General features: G+C 56.8%; 1 protein-coding gene across 2 annotated transcripts; it reads right to left on the reverse strand.

Moving 5' to 3' along the window:
• Nucleotides 1-73: 73 nt before the first annotated feature.
• On the reverse strand, nt 74-21,455 carry CAD (carbamoyl-phosphate synthetase 2, aspartate transcarbamylase, and dihydroorotase). Of its 2 annotated transcripts, XM_058668150.1 has the most exons (45): nt 21,176-21,455; nt 20,814-20,953; nt 18,338-18,467; nt 17,486-17,628; nt 17,187-17,328; nt 16,821-16,992; nt 16,441-16,626; nt 16,197-16,309; nt 15,832-15,977; nt 15,467-15,598; nt 15,149-15,382; nt 14,823-15,044; nt 14,466-14,654; nt 14,180-14,304; nt 13,910-14,040; nt 10,823-10,935; nt 9,844-10,088; nt 9,493-9,739; nt 9,139-9,237; nt 8,742-8,966; nt 8,474-8,656; nt 8,133-8,351; nt 7,760-7,927; nt 7,354-7,536; nt 7,139-7,243; nt 6,224-6,463; nt 5,981-6,062; nt 5,573-5,739; nt 5,286-5,450; nt 5,036-5,167; nt 4,658-4,859; nt 4,117-4,307; nt 3,878-4,018; nt 3,663-3,764; nt 3,178-3,274; nt 2,861-2,911; nt 2,530-2,574; nt 2,248-2,417; nt 2,051-2,125; nt 1,475-1,687; nt 1,224-1,349; nt 914-1,069; nt 715-816; nt 516-610; nt 74-404 (listed from the first exon to the last, which is right to left on the reverse strand). In XM_058668150.1, the coding sequence occupies exons 1-45, from the start codon at nt 21,255-21,257 to the stop codon at nt 302-304; spliced, it is 6,729 nt and encodes a 2,242-aa protein (XP_058524133.1). In that variant the 5' UTR covers nt 21,258-21,455; the 3' UTR covers nt 74-301. The 2 variants fall into 2 exon arrangements, with proteins under 2 accessions (XP_058524133.1, XP_004582728.1); XM_004582671.3 differs by lacking the exon at nt 2,861-2,911 and having other exon boundaries at nt 21,176-21,453.
• Between the last annotated feature and the right edge of the window lie 60 nt (nt 21,456-21,515).

Consider the following 21,515-nt stretch of genomic DNA (forward strand, 5'->3'; position numbering starts at 1 on the left):
CTTGGGAATCTGGCCTTGGTTCCTGCCAGAGTGAACGCTGTTGTACTGCACATGGCAAGAAGCAGGACCCAAAGGCAGCTCAGCTGTTTATTACTAAATCAGTAGAAAAAGGAAGTGCATAGCACAGGTACAGGCCAAGAAGGTGGGGCAGGTGGGGTCCCCAGCATCCGAGGTGTACCCCATTGGAGGGAGGGGCGGTCTGGAGCCCGCAGCATGTTCTGCGTATGAGCTATCCCAACGCCCCAGATCATCTCTTAAGTGCGCTGCCCCCGTGGGGGGCACTGGGATTCCTTGCCAGGCCCTAGAAACGGCCCAGCACGGTGGCCAACAGAGCCATGCGGATGTACATGCCGTTCTCAGCCTGGCGGAAGTAGGCAGCCCGGGGATCTGAGTCCACCTCCACGCTGCAAGAGAAGGATGGGAGGGAATTACTGTCAGGTTCAGAAGCTGCCAGGCTGGGCTCAGGCCCCTCCTCTAGCCAGGCCCAGTGCTCTGGGCTGGATGCCACCAGTCACCTGATCTCGTTGACTCGGGGCATGGGGTGCATCACCACCATCTTCTTCTTGGCTCGGGTCATGATGTGGGGAGTGATGATGAACTGACCAAAGCACTACAGGGCACAGTGGGAACCCTGTTAGTACCCTGGCAGCCGAAGGGTCCACCCAGCAGTGTCCTGCCTCCTGACCCTCTGGGTCTGGCTGCCCTGGTACTCACAGATTCATACTCTTGGGTGGAACCGAACCGCTCCTTCTGGATCCGGGTCATGTAGAGCACATCAGTGTCAGGCAGTGCCTCCTCGATGCTCTCAAACTCCTCCTGGAGGTAGGCAGAGCCATGAGGAGTGTGGGGATGTGCTCTCATTGCCCCCCAACCCTGTCCTCCTGGCCTCTGGCCTGCACTGTTAGGGTCTTACCTGCTTGGTGCCACGGGAGGCCACGAAGTCCCACACGTTGGGTGGCATGCGTAGGCTAGGAGGCGCCACGTAGCGCAGGCTGACGCGGTACTGGGTGAGCAGGCAAGCGAGCGAGTGCACCGTGCGTCCGTGCTTCAGGTCCCCCACCATGGTGATCTGCAGAGGAGCCCAGGACTGAGCAGTCTTCACCCACCTCAGGGCACTAGGCCTGGCGGGTGGTGGGGTGGGCAGGGAAAGGGCCCTGTCTCCCACCTTCACTGCCCTCCCCCAGCAGCAGACCCACAACTGCAGGAACCTGCCCTGCTCTCACCGTCATGCCGTTGACGGTGCCCAGCTCCTCCCGAATGGTGAAGATGTCCAGTAGGGCCTGTGTGGGGTGCTCACCAACCCCATCCCCTGCGTTGATTACTGGCCTCCGGCAGTGCTTGGCCGCCAGCTGTGGGCACAGGAGATGGAAGATGCTCCCGTCTGTGGCCCTGAAGCCTCTCTGCCCAGCTATGATGGGCCCATGTGGGAAGGACCACCCCCTGAACCCTATCCTGGAACCCAGGTTGGCCTCACCTCCACGGCGCCAGGCTGGGGGTGCCGAAGCACCACAACGTCAGCGTAGCAGCTCATGGTCTGCACTGAGTCTGCCAGCGACTCCCCCTTCTGTACGGAGGACGTGGCCTCAGAGAAGCTGAGCACTGAGCCCCCTAGCCGGGCCATGGCTGCTGCAAAGGAGCTGCTGGTCCGCGTGCTCACCTCATAGAACATGGAAGCCATGACCTTCCCCTGGGGAGATGCCAAGCATGAGTCATGTGGGTGTGTGTGTGCCTTGGGAGGCCACGGCCGGCACTGCCTCCCCAGCACACACCACCCTGCCCCACTCAGGCCTCCCTGGGATCTGATGTGACCCTGCCTCTCCAAAGCCATCTCAATTGTACAAAAAGCTGGGAGAGGGGACACTGTTTCCTCTCCTGCAGTTACATGGTGCAGCTACTCAGGATCTCCCATGTGCAACAGAACCTTCTAGAGCAGAGAGGGCCAAGCTGCTGACAGTGTAGAACTGATTCCCAGGGGGACCTGATGGCCAGGGCAGAAGGCCCACTCTGCCCACGTGGCAGGGAATGGCAAAGTCACGGCCCTGACTCTGACCTTGAGGATGTCCAGGCTCCGCTCCTTCTGCACCATCATCCTCAGGGTGTGCGCAACATTGAACAGGTGAGACATCTAGGAAAGATTCACACCCCCAAGTCAGTGCGGAGGAGGCAGAGCGCAGCCCCCAGAACCCTGGTCCAGACTCCACCAGTCCCTCAAAACTCCAGGCACCACCACAGTCCCTTGGCCAGCACCTGATCCTTGGTGAACTGCTTGACGGACAGGATATGCTGGCCCACCAGCGAGTGCAGCAGGGGTGAGGTCTGTGGATGCAGCAGGCCAGGGGTCCCCAGGTTCTGGGGTGATGCCTGTCTAGGCACTGGTGGTGGAGGGTAGCAGCTGCCATCGGGGGTTCCCATCAGCTCTGTAGTGAGGAACGGGGCAGAAGATGAGGCCGGACAGAGGGCTTCCCAACTCCAGGGCACACAGCAGCTGTTCCCAAGCTGAGTGCGTACCGGGCAGGGGGCATCTCTCACCGGGCTCAGTCGCTTTCCGAGAGGACTTCTCCTTGGGTTCCTCAGCTGTGAAGGGGTCAACAGGGACGGGGTGGGTTTGTGGCAGCAGTTCAGAAAGAGCCCCTAACATCCCAGCACAGGACGGCAGTGAACATGTTAATTCACTTCACGCCTCAGGAGCTATAGCAGGTTAGGGCAGGCCAGGAGGGAGGGCAGAGGCTCCAAGGACAGACTGGGAACACCCCCCGCCCTGTGCTGTGTGGGAACACGGTGCCCTCCCAGGGCCTTCCCAGGCGGCAACAGGACTGGAGGCACAAAAACAGCCAGGCTCACACCAACCACCGGGGTTTACCCCACGTTCGGCTGCCCCGCGGGATCCGGGGTCCCGGGCGGAGGAACGAGACTGCTCACAACAAGAAAGGGCCAGTGAGAAGCTGTAGCAGCTCTGCCCGTAAGCTGGGAGCAGCTGGTCTCCAGCTGGTCTCGGCGAGGGGAGGGAGTGGGAGAGCAGGGGATGGGTCCAGGGTGAAGGGATGGCAGTAAGACTAGGGTCACGGGCAAAGAGGTGGCATTTGCCTTGGTAAGCCCAGACGCTGGCCCACCCTGGGCACCACACTAGCTGGGAGAAGACCAGCCCCACTATCCAAGTCATGGAGACCGCTCCCTTACCTGGCAGACCCGGATCAGAGGCTCTGTGGATCCGGGGAGGCAGGTGGAAACGGCTGTCAGGAAGGCCTGGGACGCCCCGCCGGGGCCGCTCCGGTGTCTGGGGTGAGTTGGGGGGAAGGGAGGGAAGATTAGCTTGGCTGATCCCTCCCATTCCTTCAGAAAGGCCCCACAGCTTCCTGTGCCTTCCCCCCATCATGTCCTGCAGTTCCAATTATCTGCAATATTGTTATCAGGCGGCAAAGCTGCTCAGCCAGTGACAGTGCCTCAGGCTCACTGCTGGGATGTGCAGGGAAGCGGAAAGGAACCTGCGCCTCTGAGGTTGCCACCCCCTATCGCCACTGCTTCCACCTGCCATGGCAGACAGAGGCAGAGGACGAGTACTCCTCAGACAGGACCACTAATGAAAACATTCAAGCTGTCAGTCTGTGTCCCCGGGTCCCCCTCCGCCACCCTAGGCCTGTGGTAGCAGGTCCCATAGTCAGTACCGTGGTTATCTCATTGGAAGCTGGGGCTGAAGGCTGGAGCTGGGGGACAACCCCTTGTGGCCACTTGCGGACATCCTGCCCATAGCCAGGAGGCACCAGCACCTGTAGGCAGGAAGCAGGGGTGGGTGAGTGGGGAGCAGGGCCCCACAGGGGTGCTGAGAAGGGGGAGACATGACAGTGGCAAGGACTGGGGGTGTTGAGTGTCATGTGCGTACCTGCCCATCAATGTAGGCCACTTCCCCTCGCAGGACCACCCGGCGCACGGTGCCTTTCACCTTCTGCCCTTCAAAGGGAGTCCAGCGGGCTTTGGAGAAGGGCATGTGGCTGGGCACTGTCCATTCATGCTCCAGATCCACCTGCCCAGAGGGTCATGGGTTATGGTGGGGCACAGATACCAGAGGCAGGGAGCCCTGTGCACCCCCTGCCCTGCCAGTTCTGGGCCCTCGCCTCATACCTCCACGTAGGTGTCCTCCTGGGGAGGCAGGTGAAAGATCCTCCGAGGGTTGTGGTGCAGCCGCTGCAGCAGGTCATCCAGGCTGAGCCGGCCCTCGCTTACGGCTGTCAGCAGCAGCGGCAGCATGGTCTCTAGCCCTGGGAAGCCAGGTGGAGGGCTGGGCCCTTTCTTCTCCTCCAGGGTGTGGGGGGCTGAAGGGGAAGAGAGCCGTTACCCATGGGGCCAGCCACCTGCACACCAGGAAGTCACACCTGCCTCAGGGCTGAGCTTCTGGCCACCTCCTGGTCTTACCAGCAGGCCCTGTGCTCACATTCCAGGGAAGTGGGTGGACTGCTGACCCTGCTCAGGGGTGTACACCTCTTGCCTATGTAGTCTCCCACTCACACGTGTTCCTCTGCCCAGCCATTCCGGCATCAAGCTCCCATCATGGAGCAGGTACTGGCTCAGAGACTCGGGGGTCAGCACCATGCCCCCCAGGACCCAGTGTTATGCTCTCATGGCTTGAGCTAGGGCAGAGCAGGTGCACACTGGGCCCCCTCACCGTGGTCAGAGGCAAAGCAGTCAATGACGGCCATGTTCTCCCAGAGCGCCTCCACATCTTGGCGGGAGCCAAGCTCAGGCCGGACCTCGCCCTTCCCAGGCCCCAGGCGTTCCAGGTCATCGTGGCTCAAGAATAAGTGGTGAGGTGCCACCTCACAGGTCACTGGCAGCCCTCGTGCCTTTGCAGCTTTGATGAGCAGGATCTGGGTGGGAGGGAGAGAGCACCAGGATCCAGTGGAGCTGTCCCCCTTTCCCAGCTATCACACCCAGTGCCCACAGCCAGGACCCCTGCCAGGAGAACCAAGGGCCAGGCCAGCTCAAGGCCTGTGATGTCACTGGGAAAGGGACGCAGGTAACAGGAGCTCTGGTGCACACTCACCTCCTCCTTGCGCGCCACGTGACAGATGTGTACAGGGCGCTGGGTCAGCTGAGCCACCATGAGGACAGCAGCGACACTCTGCCGCTCAGCATGGGCCACAATGGGGAGGTGGGCAGGCCATGTCTCAAAGTGCTAGGGGAGGACAATGGAACGGTGGAGAGAGAAGTGGTGAGGGAGCCCCCGCCTCTCCGTACTCCTCACGGAGCCCCAGGGCCGCTGCCTGCTGGTGTCCCCGGGAGGCACTGCCCACCTCCATCCACTGTGCCACACTGTCCAGCCGCAGCTCAGAGAAAGTCTCGTTAAGGTAGAGCTTCAGCCCTGCGGCCGACCCGGCCACGGCACCCAGAGTCCCTGCGTTTTCAGACGAGGCTCCAAGGAAAAGTGTGTAGTCACAGCGGGCGCCAGCCTCGGCCAGCTGCAGAGGGCATGCATAACAGAAAGACACATGGAGGTCACTGGCAGCCAGGCCTAGGGCAAGGGGCAGAGGGAGAGGCTCGGGAAAGGCTGTAGGGGCAGTGGGGTTCCCTGATGGTACACCTTCTGGGCCAGCGCCAAGGCAGGGGCATCAGTGATGGGGGGACGGGTATTTGGCATGGCGCACACCATGGTGATGCCCCCGGCCAGGGCAGCTGCTGTGCCAGAGGCAAAGTCCTCCTTGTGCGTCCCCCCTGGCTCACGCAGGTGCACATGGACGTCGATCAGCCCTGGGAGAAACAAATGTGGCAGTGGCAAGGTTAGAGGCATATCAGAAATCGGGGAGAGGGGTTACTGGTGACCAAGGCTAGCAAAGAGGGGCAAGTTTTTCCAGTGGAGGGCCCTGTGAACCCAGGGGCACAAGAGCTGGGAGCCAGCAAGTGCTGGGCTCCCAGTGCGGGTGGCTGTGCTGATGGCCACTAGTGGTCCAGAAGTTAGGTCTTTCCCAGTCCTCCCAAAAGCTGCCCTTACCGGGTAGGCGCACAAGTTTCTGGGAGGTCATACAGTCCACATGCACCTTCAGAGGAGGGGCAGGCCCGATCTGGCCCAGAGCCTACAAGGGGAGGGCATATATGAAGGGAAAGAGTGATCCTGGCAGCAAGCCTTGGGTAGTGCTTGGCTTCCCCACCTCTCTATACCCACCAGACTTGACAGCTAAGCAAGGCCGTCTCACCCTGACATCTCCCCACCCACCGGCCCCTGGCTACCAGGTACCTCTACGAAGAGCTTGGTGCATTTGATGTCGATGATGAGGGGCACGGAGAAGTCGGCAGCCAGGCGCCGGGTGCGGTAACCCTTGGTGACGAAGGAAGAGAGGCGCCGGCCACCAGCCCCGCGCATGGACAGGTTGATTACCAGCTCAAAGTGGTTCTCAGCCAGCTGCTCCAGGATGCTTCGCTGTGGGGGGCACTCCCCGTCCACAGCCTCCTCGAAGTGCCAGTCCACAGCTGTTACCTGCCGGGGATCAGGAGGACCAGTGTGAAGGGAGGGAAGCAGGCCTGGGAACCCAGGATGAGTGCACACTCAGGACCTGGGAGGAAGGGACCAGGGGCCGCCTCCACTTGTTGGCAGAATATTGCCTCTCAGCAGAAAAGAACCAAGACTCTGAAATGAGACAGGTCACTGCCAGGTCAGTGAATACCATGAGCTCACACCAAGTCCAGACAGAAAATGCCAGAAGAAAAATAACAGGATGCTAACTGGTGAAGCCGTCACGAGGGCTCCAGTCGATTTGAAAGGCAGAGAAACAGAGAGAGACCTTTCACCCACTGGTTCACTTCCTGAATGCTCCATGACCAACTAGGCTGGGTCAGGTCAAAGCTAAGAGCCTGGAACGCCCAGCTGGGTCTCTAACACAGGTGGGAGGGGTTCAAGGACTTGACTGTCATCACTGCTGCCTCCCCGGGTGCACAGGAGTGCAAAGTTGGAGGCGGAAATGGAGCTGGGATTTGAACTCAAGACACGGGGATATGGGGATACAGGGACCCCAAGGGACTACATGCCCACCTTGTTTTCCTTTTCTTTCCTACTTGCTCATTTGGAATGTACACTAAATACATAGCGTATGCCACACACACACACACACACACAATCAGGACAGGTACAGAAACATGGGGCCCAGGGCTGTACCTTGACACCGTGCTCTGTGTAGAAGTCAGCAGTGCCCAGGCTGGCATAGAGGCTGTAGCCCAGACTTTCCAGCAGCCGCACAGTTGGCAGCAGCTCGCTTTTGTTCTGAAACCAAGCATGAGGACAACGAGGTGGACGGGTGTCTCCCGTCTCCCATTTCCAGATCAGTACCACGGGGCCCCTGCCTCCAGGCAGCTTTCCTGGGGTTTGGGTACCTTGTAGCTCCCGATGGTGAGCAAGATGTTCTTCTTGGGGATCTTGAAGCCAGTGCTTAGCATGGCCTTGAGGTAGGCTTCACAACGGCTCTCACCGAAGCAGGCGACCTCCCCGGTACTGGTCATTTCTACACCCAATACTACGTCTGCACCCGCCAAACGAGAGAAGGAGAACTGAGGTACCTGAGGGGGGGGAGGAAGAGACAGGAGAAAAGAGAGCCAAGTGTGAGGGACGACAGTCCAGGACCCACCTCAGGACAGTTCATACGGGTATCACCGGCTATTCTATGACTCTCTGGGCTCCCACAACTGGAAAGAAAAGCACCTTGGGACAAAGACGTCCAGATCCCGACTTGTCCTCTCCTATGATCCATCTGCTGCCCCCAAGGGGCCTGGCCCTTCTTACCTTTACCCCCACGACTCCGGAGCCAGCCATGAGCCCCACAGGCTCCACCTTTTCTCCCATGATGACCCGCGTGGCCAAGGCCACCAGATCCACACCCAGTGTCTTAGAGACGAAGGGGAAGGAGCGGGAGACGCGCACGTTGCACTCAATGACCTTCAGTTGGTCGTCCTGTGGGAGGAGAGTGGGACAGGCCTTGGCCTCACTGCTGCTGCCACACTCTCATCAACCTGTGACTGTCTGCCACTCTCACTGAAGTTGCTGACCCTCCCTGCTGCTCTTCCTTCCCAGTTCAGGGGATAGCAGGGGTCATTAGGAGACAGTGCAGGGCCAAGTGGTGCTGTGGCCTTCCTGCCCCTCTCTGTGGTCTGATTACCTTGGCAATGAGCTGCAGGTTGAAGGGGCCTGTGACCTGCAGCTCCTGCCCCACAGCATGTACAATGGCCTGGATCCGCTCAAGAGTTTTGGGTGTGATGTCCTGTGGGGGTGTCACCAGTGTGGCATCGCCGGAGTGCACACCTGCATTCTCCACGTGCTCAGAAATGGCAATGGCAACCACCAACCCGTCACAGGCCACAGCATCCACGTCGATCTCCTAGTAGCGGGTAGGGATGGAACAACAGTGTCACGTAGGACAAGGCCATGTTCCCATTATAGCCCCAACACAACCTACGGTGCCTTTAAGCCTGGGGCTGGGCGCTTACTTTGGTCACTCACCTTAGCCTCCTGAATGAACTTGGAGATGACCACGGGGTGCTCCTTGGAGACAGCTGCCGCACTGCTCAGGAAGCGCTCCAGGTCCCCATCGGTGTAGGCCACATTCATGGCAGCACCACTCAGGACATAGGAGGGGCGGACTACGCAGGGGTACCCCACAGACTGACAGAACTGGTGAGCAGACTGAAGGGGGTGGGACACTCAGTCAGCTGGTCGTGCTGGCTCCTAGGCATCACCCAGACGGCCACCCACAAAGCCCCTAGCCCACCTCGAGGTCACTGAGTTCCCGCCACTGGGGCTGGCTGATACCGATGGTATCCAGGAGCCGGGAGAACTTGAACCGGTTCTCAGCAGAATCGATGGCTTCAGGGGAGGTGCCCAGCACCCGGCACTGCTGCCGGTGCAAAGCCATGGCCATGTTGTTGGGCAGCTGCCCACCCATGGACAGGATCACACCTTCGGGGTTTTCCAGTTCATAGATGTCCATCACCACCTGGAGTGTGGGCGGACACACACACACACACACACACACACACACACACACACGGAGGCAACAACAGTGGTCAGGGGATCGGAGGCTTCTTGCATACAGGCCACTGCCTTTATATTCCAATGACTCTTGGCCCTGGCCACCCAGGCTCCTGGGCACCCCTTGTCCCTCTCACCTCGAAGGAGATCTCATCGAAGTAGAGTCGGTCGCACATGTCATAGTCGGTGCTGACGGTCTCTGGGTTGTAGTTCACCATGATGGTCTTGTACCCCATCTGCAACAGCAAGGGTAATGACAGCACTGGGGGGAGCAGCAGGGAAAAACCAAGTCAGCGCCCTTAAGCATGCCCACTCAGCTTCCTCCAAATCGCCTGACAGGGAAAGAAGGCAGCGCAGGTAATGGAGGAGGAGTTGAAGGCATGGGGCATGAGCAGTGGCCTCGGAGGGTAGAGGTAGGTGTGGCAAGGCTGAGCGTTCTGCCAGGGCCAGGCAGAGCAGCACAGAAATGCGTCTGAAGGGTCAACACCCACCTTCCGCAGCTGCTGGATACAGCCTACGGCACACCAGTCAAACTCAACACTGGAGCCGATGCGGTAGACGCCGGAGCCGAGGACCAGAACATGAGGCGTCTGGAAGGTGAGGTCATGGCTACTGCCCCAGTAGGTCAGGTACAGGTAGTTGGTCTGTGCTGGCCACTCAGCTGCAACTGTATCGATCTGCTTCACTGCTGGGCAGATTCCCAGCTCCTGGCGCAGCTTGCGCACAGCCAGCTCTGTGCTGAAGAAGCAGCAAGCAGGGTCAGGCCCTAGACAGCTGGAGGGGGAATATCCTACGCTCCGCCCTCCATGTCTAAGCCAGAGGCCCTCAGCGCTAGCTCTGACCTCAGAACTGCCAGGGCAATCTGCTTGTCGGAGAAGCCGAGGCACTTGGCCTGATGCAGCAGGTCTGGAGGCAGAGGTTGCCCGCGGTGCTGCTCCAGCAGCTGGGCGTGCGTTATGATGCGCTTCATCCGGTGCAGGAACCAGCGGTCGATGCGGGTGAGCTGGTAGAGGCGCTCTACTGAGTAGCCAGCCCATAGGGCGGCTGCCACCACAAAGATCCGCTTGTCAGTCGGCGTCTCCAGCTCCTGCAGGGAGAAGACAGATGGGAAGACACAGAAACAACCGGGCAGATGGAGAAAAGAATGTGTGCCAAGGGGGTGGGGGGGGGGACATCTAGCCTAGTGGTTAAGGCACCTGCATCCTTCTTGGAGGGCCTGGTTTCAACTCTCAGCAGGGCCTCCTTACCCTCACTTCCTGCTGGAGCAGACCCTGGGAGGCAGCGCACACAGCTCCAGCGCTCAAGTTCCTGCCGCCCATGTGTGGCAGCCCTGAACCAAGTTGCCAGCTTCTGGTGTTGGCTCAGTTCCACTGCAGCCACTGCAGGCATCTGGGGAGTGGCCCAGGGGATAGGAGTTCTTTTCTCCTTGTCAGTCTCCTAACAATAAGGTTCCCAGCCTGTTGCACATCAGCTCCTCTAAACTTTGAAAAGCTTGAGTGACATCCTGTACATTAGGAAAGAGAAGCTGTGCACTCTAGCACAGGCTGAGCAATCAGAGACACCTGGGTGAGCTTGGCCCTGCCTCTCCCTGGCTGGCTGAGCAGACGCCCGGATGAAACCAGCCCCGACTTTGGTGCTCAGCAACATCCAGAACCTCTAGAGTGAAACAACAGTACACCCTCATGCTGGGAGACAGCCCCAGAATTCTCAGTGAGTGTCCAATGGTGACTCGCCAATCATTACTGGCAGTCAGTTCATGGCCTGGGGGCAGGGAAGCAGGGTTCATTTTCCAGATACTTCCAGAACATGGGAACCACTTACCATATCGCTGACCGGCTTTACGGTGTGATCAAAGCCCACGCAGTTCTCATCCACCATGCGCAGGGCTTTCTGGAAGGCCTCCTCAAACGAACGTCCAATGCCCATGACTTCACCTGGAGGGGCAGGGAGGACGGACTGAGGGCAGGGGGCAAGGAAGGTGGCACGTGCTGCCCAGGATGCCCAGTATGTCTCAGATTCTCAGTGTTCCTCTATTGAGTTCTTAAACTTACAAGCTACTTAAACTTACAAGTCCCAACGGATCCGTTCTGGTTCTGTGTCTTTTAGGGAATATGGCATTAATAAGCATAAAACGGCGGGCCTGGCATTGGGGTAAGTCAGCATCCCACATGGGTACCGGTTTGTGATCTATTTCACGTCTCATCCAGCTCCCTACTAATGCCCTGGGAAAGCAGTGTAAGATGGCGCAAGGCCTTGGGCTCCTGCACCCACATGGGAAACCCAGAAGTGTCTGACATCTGGTTCAGCCCTGGTCATTGAGGTCATCTGGGGAATGAACCAGAGAATGAAGATCTGTCTCTTCCTCTCTGAGCAGCTCTTGCCTGAAGCCCTCACATGTGGCTGTCCGTTTCTTGGGCTTGGTTTACGCATGTCCAGATGACATCACCTGGAACCTATCTCATCCTTTAGAACAGGGGTGGGTTCATAGTTATGTGAGATGTGAGGCCCGCAAAAGCCCTTGGTCTGGCTCCCTGCTTGTGGTCTGGGAAAGCAGTCAAGGATGGCCCAAAGCCTTGGGACCCAGCACCCGCGTGGGAGATCCAGAAGAAGCTCCTGGCTTCGGATCAGCTCAGCTCCAGCTGTTGTGGCCACTTGGGGAGTGAATCAACGCACAGAAGATCTGCCTGTTTATCTGTCTTTTCAATATAAAGAAATAAATCTTAAGAGAAAAAAAAGTCACCCACCTCTGCTTTAATTTTGAAAGTTTGGAGACTAGGAAGATGAGCTTAGTTCTGATCCATCCAGAGCCAACTGCATTTACAACAACTTCAGCTTTCCCCATGGGTGTTTTTCACTTGAACACAGTGTGCGCTCATGTTCCATCTTGCCTTCTTCAGCACATTTTCTCATGTTGCTGTGAGACTCATAAAGCACCCATCTAACTCCTGTCTGAGGAACCGTAACTTAACTGCTGACTAGCTGGAGCGTGGCCAGCTTTGAAGCGATGCCCAGCAAAAGACACGCTTTGATGTTTTCTCAATTTTGGATCATCTTTTTGGAACAAACTTCCAGAAATACAAGTGAAAAGAAACTTTATGTCCCTTGATAAAAAGATACCTTGCTTTACAGAAGTATGTGGCTTTGGGGCTGACACTGTGGGAGAGTGGGTAAGGCTGCCTCCTGCAATGTGGGCATCCCATAAGGGTGTTGGTTCATGTCCTGGGAAAATGGCCCACGTGACTCCACTTCTGGGAGACCCAGAAGCAGCTCAACTCTAGCATGGCCTAGCCCCAGCTACTGCAGCCATTTGGGCAGTGAGCCAGTAGACGGAAGATCTCTTTCCCTGTCTTTCATCCTCTCACTGTAATTCTGCCTTCCAAATAAATTAATCCAGTCTTGCAAGCAACAGCATTCCATATGGGTGCCCATTCATGTTGCAGCTACTATCCATCAAGTTCCCTACTTAAAGGCTGGGAAGACAACAGGGGATGGCTAAGTCTTTGGACCCCAGCACCCACATGGGAGACCCAGAAGGAGCTTGTGGCTCCAGGCTTTTGGATCAGCTCAGCTCCAGCTACTGCAGACATTTGCAAGATCTTTTTCTCTGTGTTCTTCCTTCTCTAAGTCTGACTTTCAAACAAACATGAATACATAAATAAATCTTGAGAGAAAAAAACCTTATACATTTACATATGTATGTCTAGGAAATTTCTAGAATTAAATATCTAAATTACTTGTATCTTTTTGTGGCAAGATTGTAGTTTTTCTTTGGCTAAACTATCTTTCCTCATTTCTCAATGACTTATGTATCTTACCTGTATAATGAAACTTGCAAAAAGTTAGGGCTCACGTTCTGAGCACACCTGAACAGATGTACCACGTTCAGATGTCTCTTCAATACCTAGCTGAACCATGTTTGGTTCACTTCCTTTGGCCCTAACTTCATGATGGCTTCCTTCCCATGTTTGTTATCGTTGTCATGACACAAATCCGTCTCCAGAAGGACCAACTTGGCAGCCGTGTAGGATTTGTAAAAACCCTGAAGTCATTTCTGAGCTGAGACTTGCTTATTTAAAGGCCACCATGGCTGGCAATGGAAACTGGGGCACCACGAAGTGTTCTCACCCATGAGGCTGGGTGCGCTCTGTCTGCTGTGTGCACGTGCTGGTTTGGATTAAAATGTGTTTAAGGGTGGACTAAGGCACCTGAAGTGACAGCACAGAGCAGCTCCATTGCGGCTTGCTACGTGGCTGTTCATTCATTCAGGTCCCTGAGGTCCTGCCCTGATCCCAGCAACACTTCACAAAAACACTTCACTTGATGACTGGAAAGTGTCAGAGGACCTGTGCTATGAACGACTGCCAATGGTGCCTGTTGGTATTTAGAAAGGGTCCCAGGAAAAGAGTCCTGGTTTCCCCGCGACATCAGTACTGAAGCTAACAGGGTACACATAATACCACTGGCATTACCAGCTCAGTGATGAGGTCATGGGCAAAATGCCACAAAGTGTGGGAAGAGTTGCTCAGAATGGTCCAGGGTGGCAGGCACCGTGACTGGCCAGGGCCCATGCTGGGAACCAACGCTAATACTCAGTGCTTGGCTGTGCCACCCATCCTCCTTGGCCCATGGTCTGGTCATCTGCCTCCCAGGGCACCTGAGTGTACCAATGTGTGACACAAGACAGAACAGTCAGAGGACCTAGCACCCCACATTGAGCTGCAGATGACCCCGGGGCCCTGCATCTAACAATGACGACGGCCACCATCTTCACCTGAAATATTCCTGTCAGCTCCTTTCTGGGTGCTTGATCTTGGAGCTGAGGGCCATACCAGGGCCCTGTGACAGCCTAGAATGTAGTCCCTGGGGTGGGGGGGCGGGGGGGGCAGGTGGTCTGGGCCCAGCTCTCACCCACACTCTTCATGCAGCTCCCAATCTTGGTGCTCACACGCAGGAACTTGCTTAGGTCCCAGCGGGGAATCTTGACCACACAGTAATCCAGGCTGGGCTCAAAGGCTGCCGTGCCCCCTGTCACGGAGTTCCTGGGAGCCCACAGGAGGAGAGGGTGAGCCCCAGAGAGGTAGGCCCGCACCCTTCCAACACTCCCCCATCCTGTCAATCTTGTCTTCAGCTCTCCACCCACTCTCTTAGCACCAGTGGTTTCTTCCCTTCCCCTATTACCTGAGCTCAGGCAGGGCAATGCCTAAGGCCAGCTTGGCTGCGACGTAGGCCAACGGGTAGCCTGTGGCCTTACTGGCCAGGGCAGAGCTGCGAGACAGTCTGGCATTCACTTCGATGATATAATACTATAGAGAACAGAGAAAAAGGATCACCAGGTACCTGGCCCTGCCTAGGAGAGATCTCGGGAGATGAGGATAAGTAAAATAAGCCCTCTCTAAGACCCCACCCCACCCTACCCAGATGATCCCAGAATCTGCTCCAGGGTCCATGGGGCCAGGAGACTCACCTGCTCAGACTCTGGGTTCAAGGCATACTGCACGTTGCATTCCCCAACGATGCCCAGGGCTTGGGTCACCTTGATTGCCGTCTGCCGCAGCAGCTGGTACTCCCTGTCATTCAGGGTCTGACTCGGGGCCACCACGATGGACTCACCAGTGTGGATGCCCAGTGGGTCTAAGTTCTCCATGTTACATACCTGTGTATGGGGGGGGATGTCCCGGAGAGAAGTCACTGATGAGGTGAGGCGGGGGCTGCATTCCCGGGCGCTGTCTGGTTATCCCTGGGGCTTTCCGTGACCTGGGTATGAGCCCTGGGCTCTACCTTTCAGAGCACACACCTGGCAGCACACACACCTGGCACTCACCGTGACACAGTTGCCATAGGCGTCTCTCACTACTTCATACTCGATCTCCTTCCATCCCTTCAGGGATTTGTCCACTAGCACTTGGCTAGTGTGGGCAAAAGCCGGGGCCACAAGAGCAGAGAGCTCCTCCTTATTGGAAGCAAAGCCAGAGCCCAGGCCGCCCAGGGCAAAGGCTGCCCGAACCAGTACAGGGTACCCCAGCCGCTCAGCAGCTGCCTGGGCCTGCAGGGAGTAGGAGAGAGAAGCCCCACATACATTACCTCCTGCCACCTGGACCCAGACCACAAAGGAGACATCACCCTACTCTCCCCAGCCACCTCGTGCACCTGTTCCAGGGAGCTTGCCGCCTCACTGGGGGCCACATGCTCCCCAATCTCCGCCATTCTGGCTGCAAAGGCCCGGCGGTCCTCAGTTAGCTCAATGGTCTCCACAGGTGTGCCCAGGACCCGGACTCCATACCGAGCCAGCACCCCAGCCTTGGTCAGCTCCACACCGCAGTTCAGAGCTGTCTGGCCACCAAAGGTCAATAACACGCCATCTGGCCGCTCATTCCGGATCACCTGGGGCGGGAGAGGCGGTCATGGCCACTGAGTTCCCGTGGCTAGCTTAGTGTCCCCTTGGTGGGGAGCCCTACCCCACTGTACCTGCGTGACATAGTGAGGTGTAATGGGAAGGAAGTAGACCTTGTCGGCCAGCCCCTGTGAGGTCTGCACCGTGGCGATGTTGGGGTTGATCAGCAAGGTCTGGATGTTCTCCTCTTTCAGGGCCTTAATCGCCTAAGAGGATGAGACCGGCCCCTGAGTGCCCAGGCCAGCCCTTCTCCTCCTCCTCTCCTCTCTACGTCCCCAGTAACATTCATTCCTCACCACTTCACATCTCCACACAAGCCCCAGGACCCCTGCTCCACCTGCTGCCTCCCTGAACAATGGTTCGGGTCTCAGCCCCTCTCCTTGGGATCCATGCAATCCCAAGGGTCACACACCCAGAGGCAGGGATGGCTGTACCTTACCTGGGAGCCCGAGTAGTCAAACTCTCCTGCCTGGCCAATGGAGAGGCCCCCTGAGCCCAGGATTAGCACCTTACGTGGAGGCGGAAGGCCAGAGCCTGGGATGGGCGTCCCAGGGGGACAGAGACACTCAGCCAGCCGCTCACGGACTGTGGAGGCAAGAGCCGTGGGTGTAAGGACACTGCCCTCCTCACTGAGCAGGTGAGTCTGCACGGTGGCTGCCTTAACCCCCACCCCTCAAGCATCCCAAACAAGAGCTTCCTGGAGGAGGCCGGGGGACATCCAGTTATCCTCATCTACCCTGGAGCCAACTCTGCCCTTAGGCTCATGACCCACTTCGATTCTACATGCAGCATGCAGGGCCTTACCTGTCTGGCCCCCAGGCTTCCCAGCTACGGACTCTTTCACAGTTTCCAGGAAGACATCGAAGAGTAGTTCCATGTCAGAAGGGCCAGCCTTGTGCTCTGGGTGAAACTGGACGCTGGTCAAGAGAATGTATGGTAAAACCCATGCTCCAAGGTGGACAGGGGGACAGAGGATGTGGGTCCATTGCCGTGCTGTGCTGCCTTTGAGGTCCCACCAGGGCCTGCGACGCTAGCCCTGCAGGCTCACCTGAAGAAGGGAAGGCTCTCGTGCACAATGCCTTCGTTGGACCGATCGTTGGCGTTGGTGAAGAGGGGTGCCCAGCCTGCTGGCAGCGAGTCTGTCTCCACGGCAAAGCCATGGTTCTGGGAGGTCAGGAAGCAGCGCCCAGAGTCCACCAACAAGCAGGGCTGGTTATGCCCTCGGTTTCCATACCTGGAGGTGGAAATAATGCTGAGTCCTGTGTCTCCCTTCATTGAGGCACCAAGCCTTGCTCTTATTACTCTCGCCAGCCCTGTTCCTGCTCCCATGCTAAGCAGCACCATCTCTCCTAATTCCAGACCCTCACCCCTTATGTCACAAGCATGAGCCCCTTTCTCCCCTCCTTAACCCTGCTCATTAAGTCCTACCTCATCTTGTAAGTCTTGGCCCCAACGGCAAGGGCCAGGAGCTGGTGTCCCAGGCAGATCCCGAAGACAGGTCGTGGGTTTGGTTCAGATAACACACGGCCCAGTGTAGACACCACGCTGGGGTAGGAGGCAGGGTCGCCTGGGCCATTACTTAGGAAGAGACCATCGTACTCTGAAGTGTGCCAAAGCAACCAAAGCAGGATTTTAATGCAGAACAGCTACACCTGCAGCCCCAACCAAGCAAGGAGCAGCCCTAGTCTTCTCCTTCCTCACAGCACAGCAGGGTCAGAGAGCATTCTCAATACCCTCACCCTCCACCCTGCCCCGGCTCCTGGCCTGAGGTCCTCACAAGCCCCAGCAACTCACCCTGTCTGTCCACTGCCGTGTCCCAGGGCACCACGGTGACCTCAGCCCCACGCCGGCAGAGGCAGCGGATCTGATTATACTTGAGACCACAGTCCAAAGCTAGAATCCGAGGGCTTCCTCCAGCATTGAATACCTGCGGGGTCTGGGGAAAGGAAGGTGACAGATGGCAGCTGTGAGCCCCAGGCATAAAATACCCTCCCTCCACCCTGGGCTTCGAGGCCTCCTGATACACCCGTGTTCACCCCAGCCGTGGGTGGGAGGTAACACCTGGGTTACACTCTCCCACTCCACCTCTGTACCTTGATGGACACCTCTGGGACCAGGGGGCGGGCATTGGGGTCCAAAAACGGCAGGGTTGCAGGCTCCGTCCCATCCTGCACCAGCTTCCCCAGCAGAGACCCTTGTTCTCGTAACTTCTTGGTCAGCTCCCGAGTGTCCACTCCTGTTAAAACAGCTCAGCCTATGTCGCACCCCCACCAGGTGCACTTTTGCTCGGGACTCTGAGCCACATAAACCTGGGCTGTCCTGATGGCATTGCATGACTGAGGCATGTTTGCCAGTCACACCCCATGGGAACTTACCCACGACACCAGATCTATCTATTTACAGAAGATGGTATCAAGGGGCAAAATGAAAAAAACACCCACACTGAAAGACCCTGTATGGATGTAAACAGAACAGCACAGCACAGCACCAACTATGGGATTCTCTACGGGAAAAAAACCACCTGTTTATGTCAAATACGTCACAGGTGGGCCTTATTTAGAATCAGCATTAAAGAAAAACAAAAAAACCTGGCTGAATTGGCTATCTGCTTTGTAGTGCCAGCATCTCGTATGGGAAGCTCTACTTCCCATCCAGCTCCGTTTGTCGTCTGGGAAAGCTGTGGACACGTCAAGTCCTTGGGACCATAAACACACATGGGAGACCTGGAAACTCCTGGCTTCAGATTGGCTCAGCTGCGGCCACTGGTACCATTTGGGGAGTGAACCAGCGAGGAAATTCTTCTACCCGAGTGATAGTTCAGTTCCAGCCCCCAACACAGGCCTTCCAAACCTGCCATCATGACCTTCCCCAACAGATTACAGAGGGACACCTGGATCCTTCCCACCCAGGCGGGCCATATTCGGCCTGTGCTGGTGTCACCGTACCTTGCAAGCCTGGAATGCCGTGTTGCTGAAGCCACTCATGCAGGGTGCAGGCAGCACTCCAGTGGCTGGGCGTGGGGCAGCACTCTCCCACCACCAGTCCTGCTACGTGGATCCCGGAGGACTCAAACCACTGGAGAGGCGAGGAGGAGACAGTGAGGCTCCCAAGGCTCTGAACCTGCTTCCGGCCTTCTTCCTGTTGTATAGCCATGGACCCCACACCTTGCTACGCTGAGTAATAGCCGTTCCTTTAGTTGATGCACTTATGCTTTTACAGGTAGTTGCTGTACCAACAGGGCTATCCCCAGGGGGATGTTGATAATGACATTTTTGTGGTCCCTTCCTTTTCCTTTGTCTCAAATAGAGGCCACAAATCTCCCCTTCTGTGAACTTGGTGCCTCTTAAAAGCCCATCTGACTTCATTTCCCCCTTTCTTGCTCTTTAATATTTGTGTTTGTCACAAAACTGTGAACCCCAAAAGGTGCTTAAGACATGGTCCCAATCCACAAAGTGCCCAGTAGGTGCAGCCAACAAAACATGCTGGGGAAGAAGCTGGGAGAAAAAAAGTCCCTGTGCTCATGAGGTTTCAATGTAGGGAACTAGAAGAGTAGCAAGGAAACTTGCAAATAAATATTAATTACAGAACATAACCAAAAAAAGTGATAAGATAGGTAGGTTTGGAGAGCAGTGTTACTGTAAGGCCTGGAATGCTCACATTCCACAGGGGCACTGGTCCATGTGCCTGAGGGCCTAGGAAAGGCAGTGGAAGGTGAGAGACCGGATTCTTCGCTTCAGTCTGACTCAACCCTAGCTGTGGCAGTCACTTGGGGTGTGAATGAGCTCTCTCTCAGCCTCTTCTCTGTCTCTGACTCTTACTTTGAAATAAACAAAGAGAACTTAAATATAGATATAGATAGATAGGCAGAAGTGGTTTGGTGTAGTGGCATGGCAGGTTAAGACACTGTGACACTGGTATTACATATCAGAGCTTCGGGCTGAAGTCCCAGCCACTTCACTTCCTATCCAGTTTCCTGTTCATGTGTTTGCACCCCATGTGGGAGACCCGGATGGAGTTACTGAATCTTGGCCCTGACCAGGCCTAGTTTTTGCAGCCAGCAAGCTAAAGATCTCTCCCCAAGTTTCTCTGTCACCCTGACTTTCTAATAAATCACTCTTTAGAAATCAAGAAAAAAGGGGACAGATATTTGGCTTTTCAGGTAGACTGCCAGTCTCCAGAGTGCCTGGGTTCGGCACCAAGCTCCAACTGCCTGCTAAAACAGGTGCAGGAAGCCTTAAGTAGTTGAGTTCCTGTCACCCATGTGGCAGATCCGGATCAAATTCCTGACTATCCCATACCTATTGCTGTGGATATTTGGTGAGCCAGTGGATTCAATAGGCAGGATTTAATAACCAGAGAAACGAGAGGCTTCGGTGGGAGGGAGCAGCATCTCTACACCTGGGTCCACAGTGAAGGGTTATGGGGCAAGTGGACGCTGAGCCGAAGGACAGTTGGGCAGAAGTCCACCCAACCCAGCAATGCACCTGCGTGCAGATGCACTGACAGCGTGTGCACCTTGGAATAGCAGGTGCTGGTTGCTGGTTTGAGGAGGACACACTGATCTTGGTCTTAGCAGTCTGCTTTATAAGCTCAATCTAGTCTGTGTTTAGAGCTGATGAAGCTGACAACCAAGCATCAGCTTCAAAGTTGCAAGACACTGCATTAGACACTAGCAAGCAGGGTATTTAAAGATTTATGACGAGGGTGCCTCTAGGAGGTGAAGCGGCTGCCCAACACCTGCATCCCATATGCGTGCTGGGAAAAAGGGGCTGTGGTGTCTTGTTAATTCTGATGAAGATTTCTCACAGGGTAACTTAGTTTCCAAATAATGAGGAAGGAAGAGAATACTCAATGTAAAAAGAAAGTGAGTTGTCTTACTTGGAGGTAGTAACCCAGGTGGGAGAGGGATAGCTGCTGCTATGGTGGTGTGGAACATAACATTCAGCATGCCTGGATTTTCAGGAAAGCCACACTTGCTGTCCTTGACAGGGCATGACCTTGGCTCTTTGGTCTCCACTACTTGTTAAAGTGAACCTAATGTTATGCTCCTAACACAGGACTATACTGCTAAAAGACTACCTACCACAGGTCAGGCCTCATAGCCCCACCTGATGCAGTTCCCAAACCTTTTTGTAGGCTACTGCACTCTAAGCAAACCGAAACCTCTGTCACCTCCTCCCTCTCACCACTTTCCCTGTCCCCAATCCCCTCCACTGCGTCTGGTGCCTCGATGACCCTCACAAAGCAGACAGCCCCTAGCCCTGAGGAGCCCACCAAGCCTGCCAGGGAATCCAGCCAGCCCACGACTTGCCCCACTCCAGCGAGTATTCCCGATCCCTTCAGGACGCGGCACGGGGCGTGGACGCTGGTACTTAGCTAAGGGGTCAGAGGAATGCAAGAAAAGCCCTGGGTGTGGCTGACCTTGCTGAGGCCGAACTCATCCACCTCGTCCTGAGGGATGCCATAGTTGCCGATCAGGGGGTATGTCAGCACCAAGATCTGAGCTTTATAGGAGGGGTCGGTGAGGGCCTCGGGATAGCCGACCATGCCAGTCTGAAACACTGCAAGACACAGGTGGGGCTGCACTCGCGCTGGGCATCCTCCTCTCCACACCGCCCTGTGCTCTGGGTGTACCCCGTGCGGGTGACGAGACGGGCCCGGGAGGAGGGGTGTAGAGGAATGCGCGCGCCGGAAGATGGCGGGGTCCGGGCAGGGCTGGCAGGGCAGAAAGGGGCATCAGAACGGGATATGATGTCGGTGGAAGTCTGCCCGGGCTTGCTTACCCACTTCCCCGGCAGTCGACACAGCGGCCCCAAAGGGCTGGCCCCGCAGGACCGACCCATCTTCCAACACCAGGGCCGCCATGGGCAGGGAGCTAGAGCCTGGCGGCGAGCACGGAGACGCGGGAAGCGCGGCGAGCTCCCCGGAATCCACGTGAAGCGGTGCGGCCGAGTCGGTCCACGTGGCTGGCTGCGCCGGGCGGCGGAGGCAGAAGGCGGGCGCCGCAAGCACAGCAGCCCGGGCGCGCTCTGCGGCGGCGAGGCAACTGCGGCGGCGCGGGCAGCCGGCGGCGTGAAGGGCGGGCCGGCACGTAAGGGGCGGGGCCGGCGGGGTCCGCGCGGC

The sequence above is a fragment of the Ochotona princeps genome, chromosome 8 (genome assembly GCF_030435755.1).
Source record: "Ochotona princeps isolate mOchPri1 chromosome 8, mOchPri1.hap1, whole genome shotgun sequence".
NCBI lineage: Eukaryota > Metazoa > Chordata > Mammalia > Lagomorpha > Ochotonidae > Ochotona > Ochotona princeps.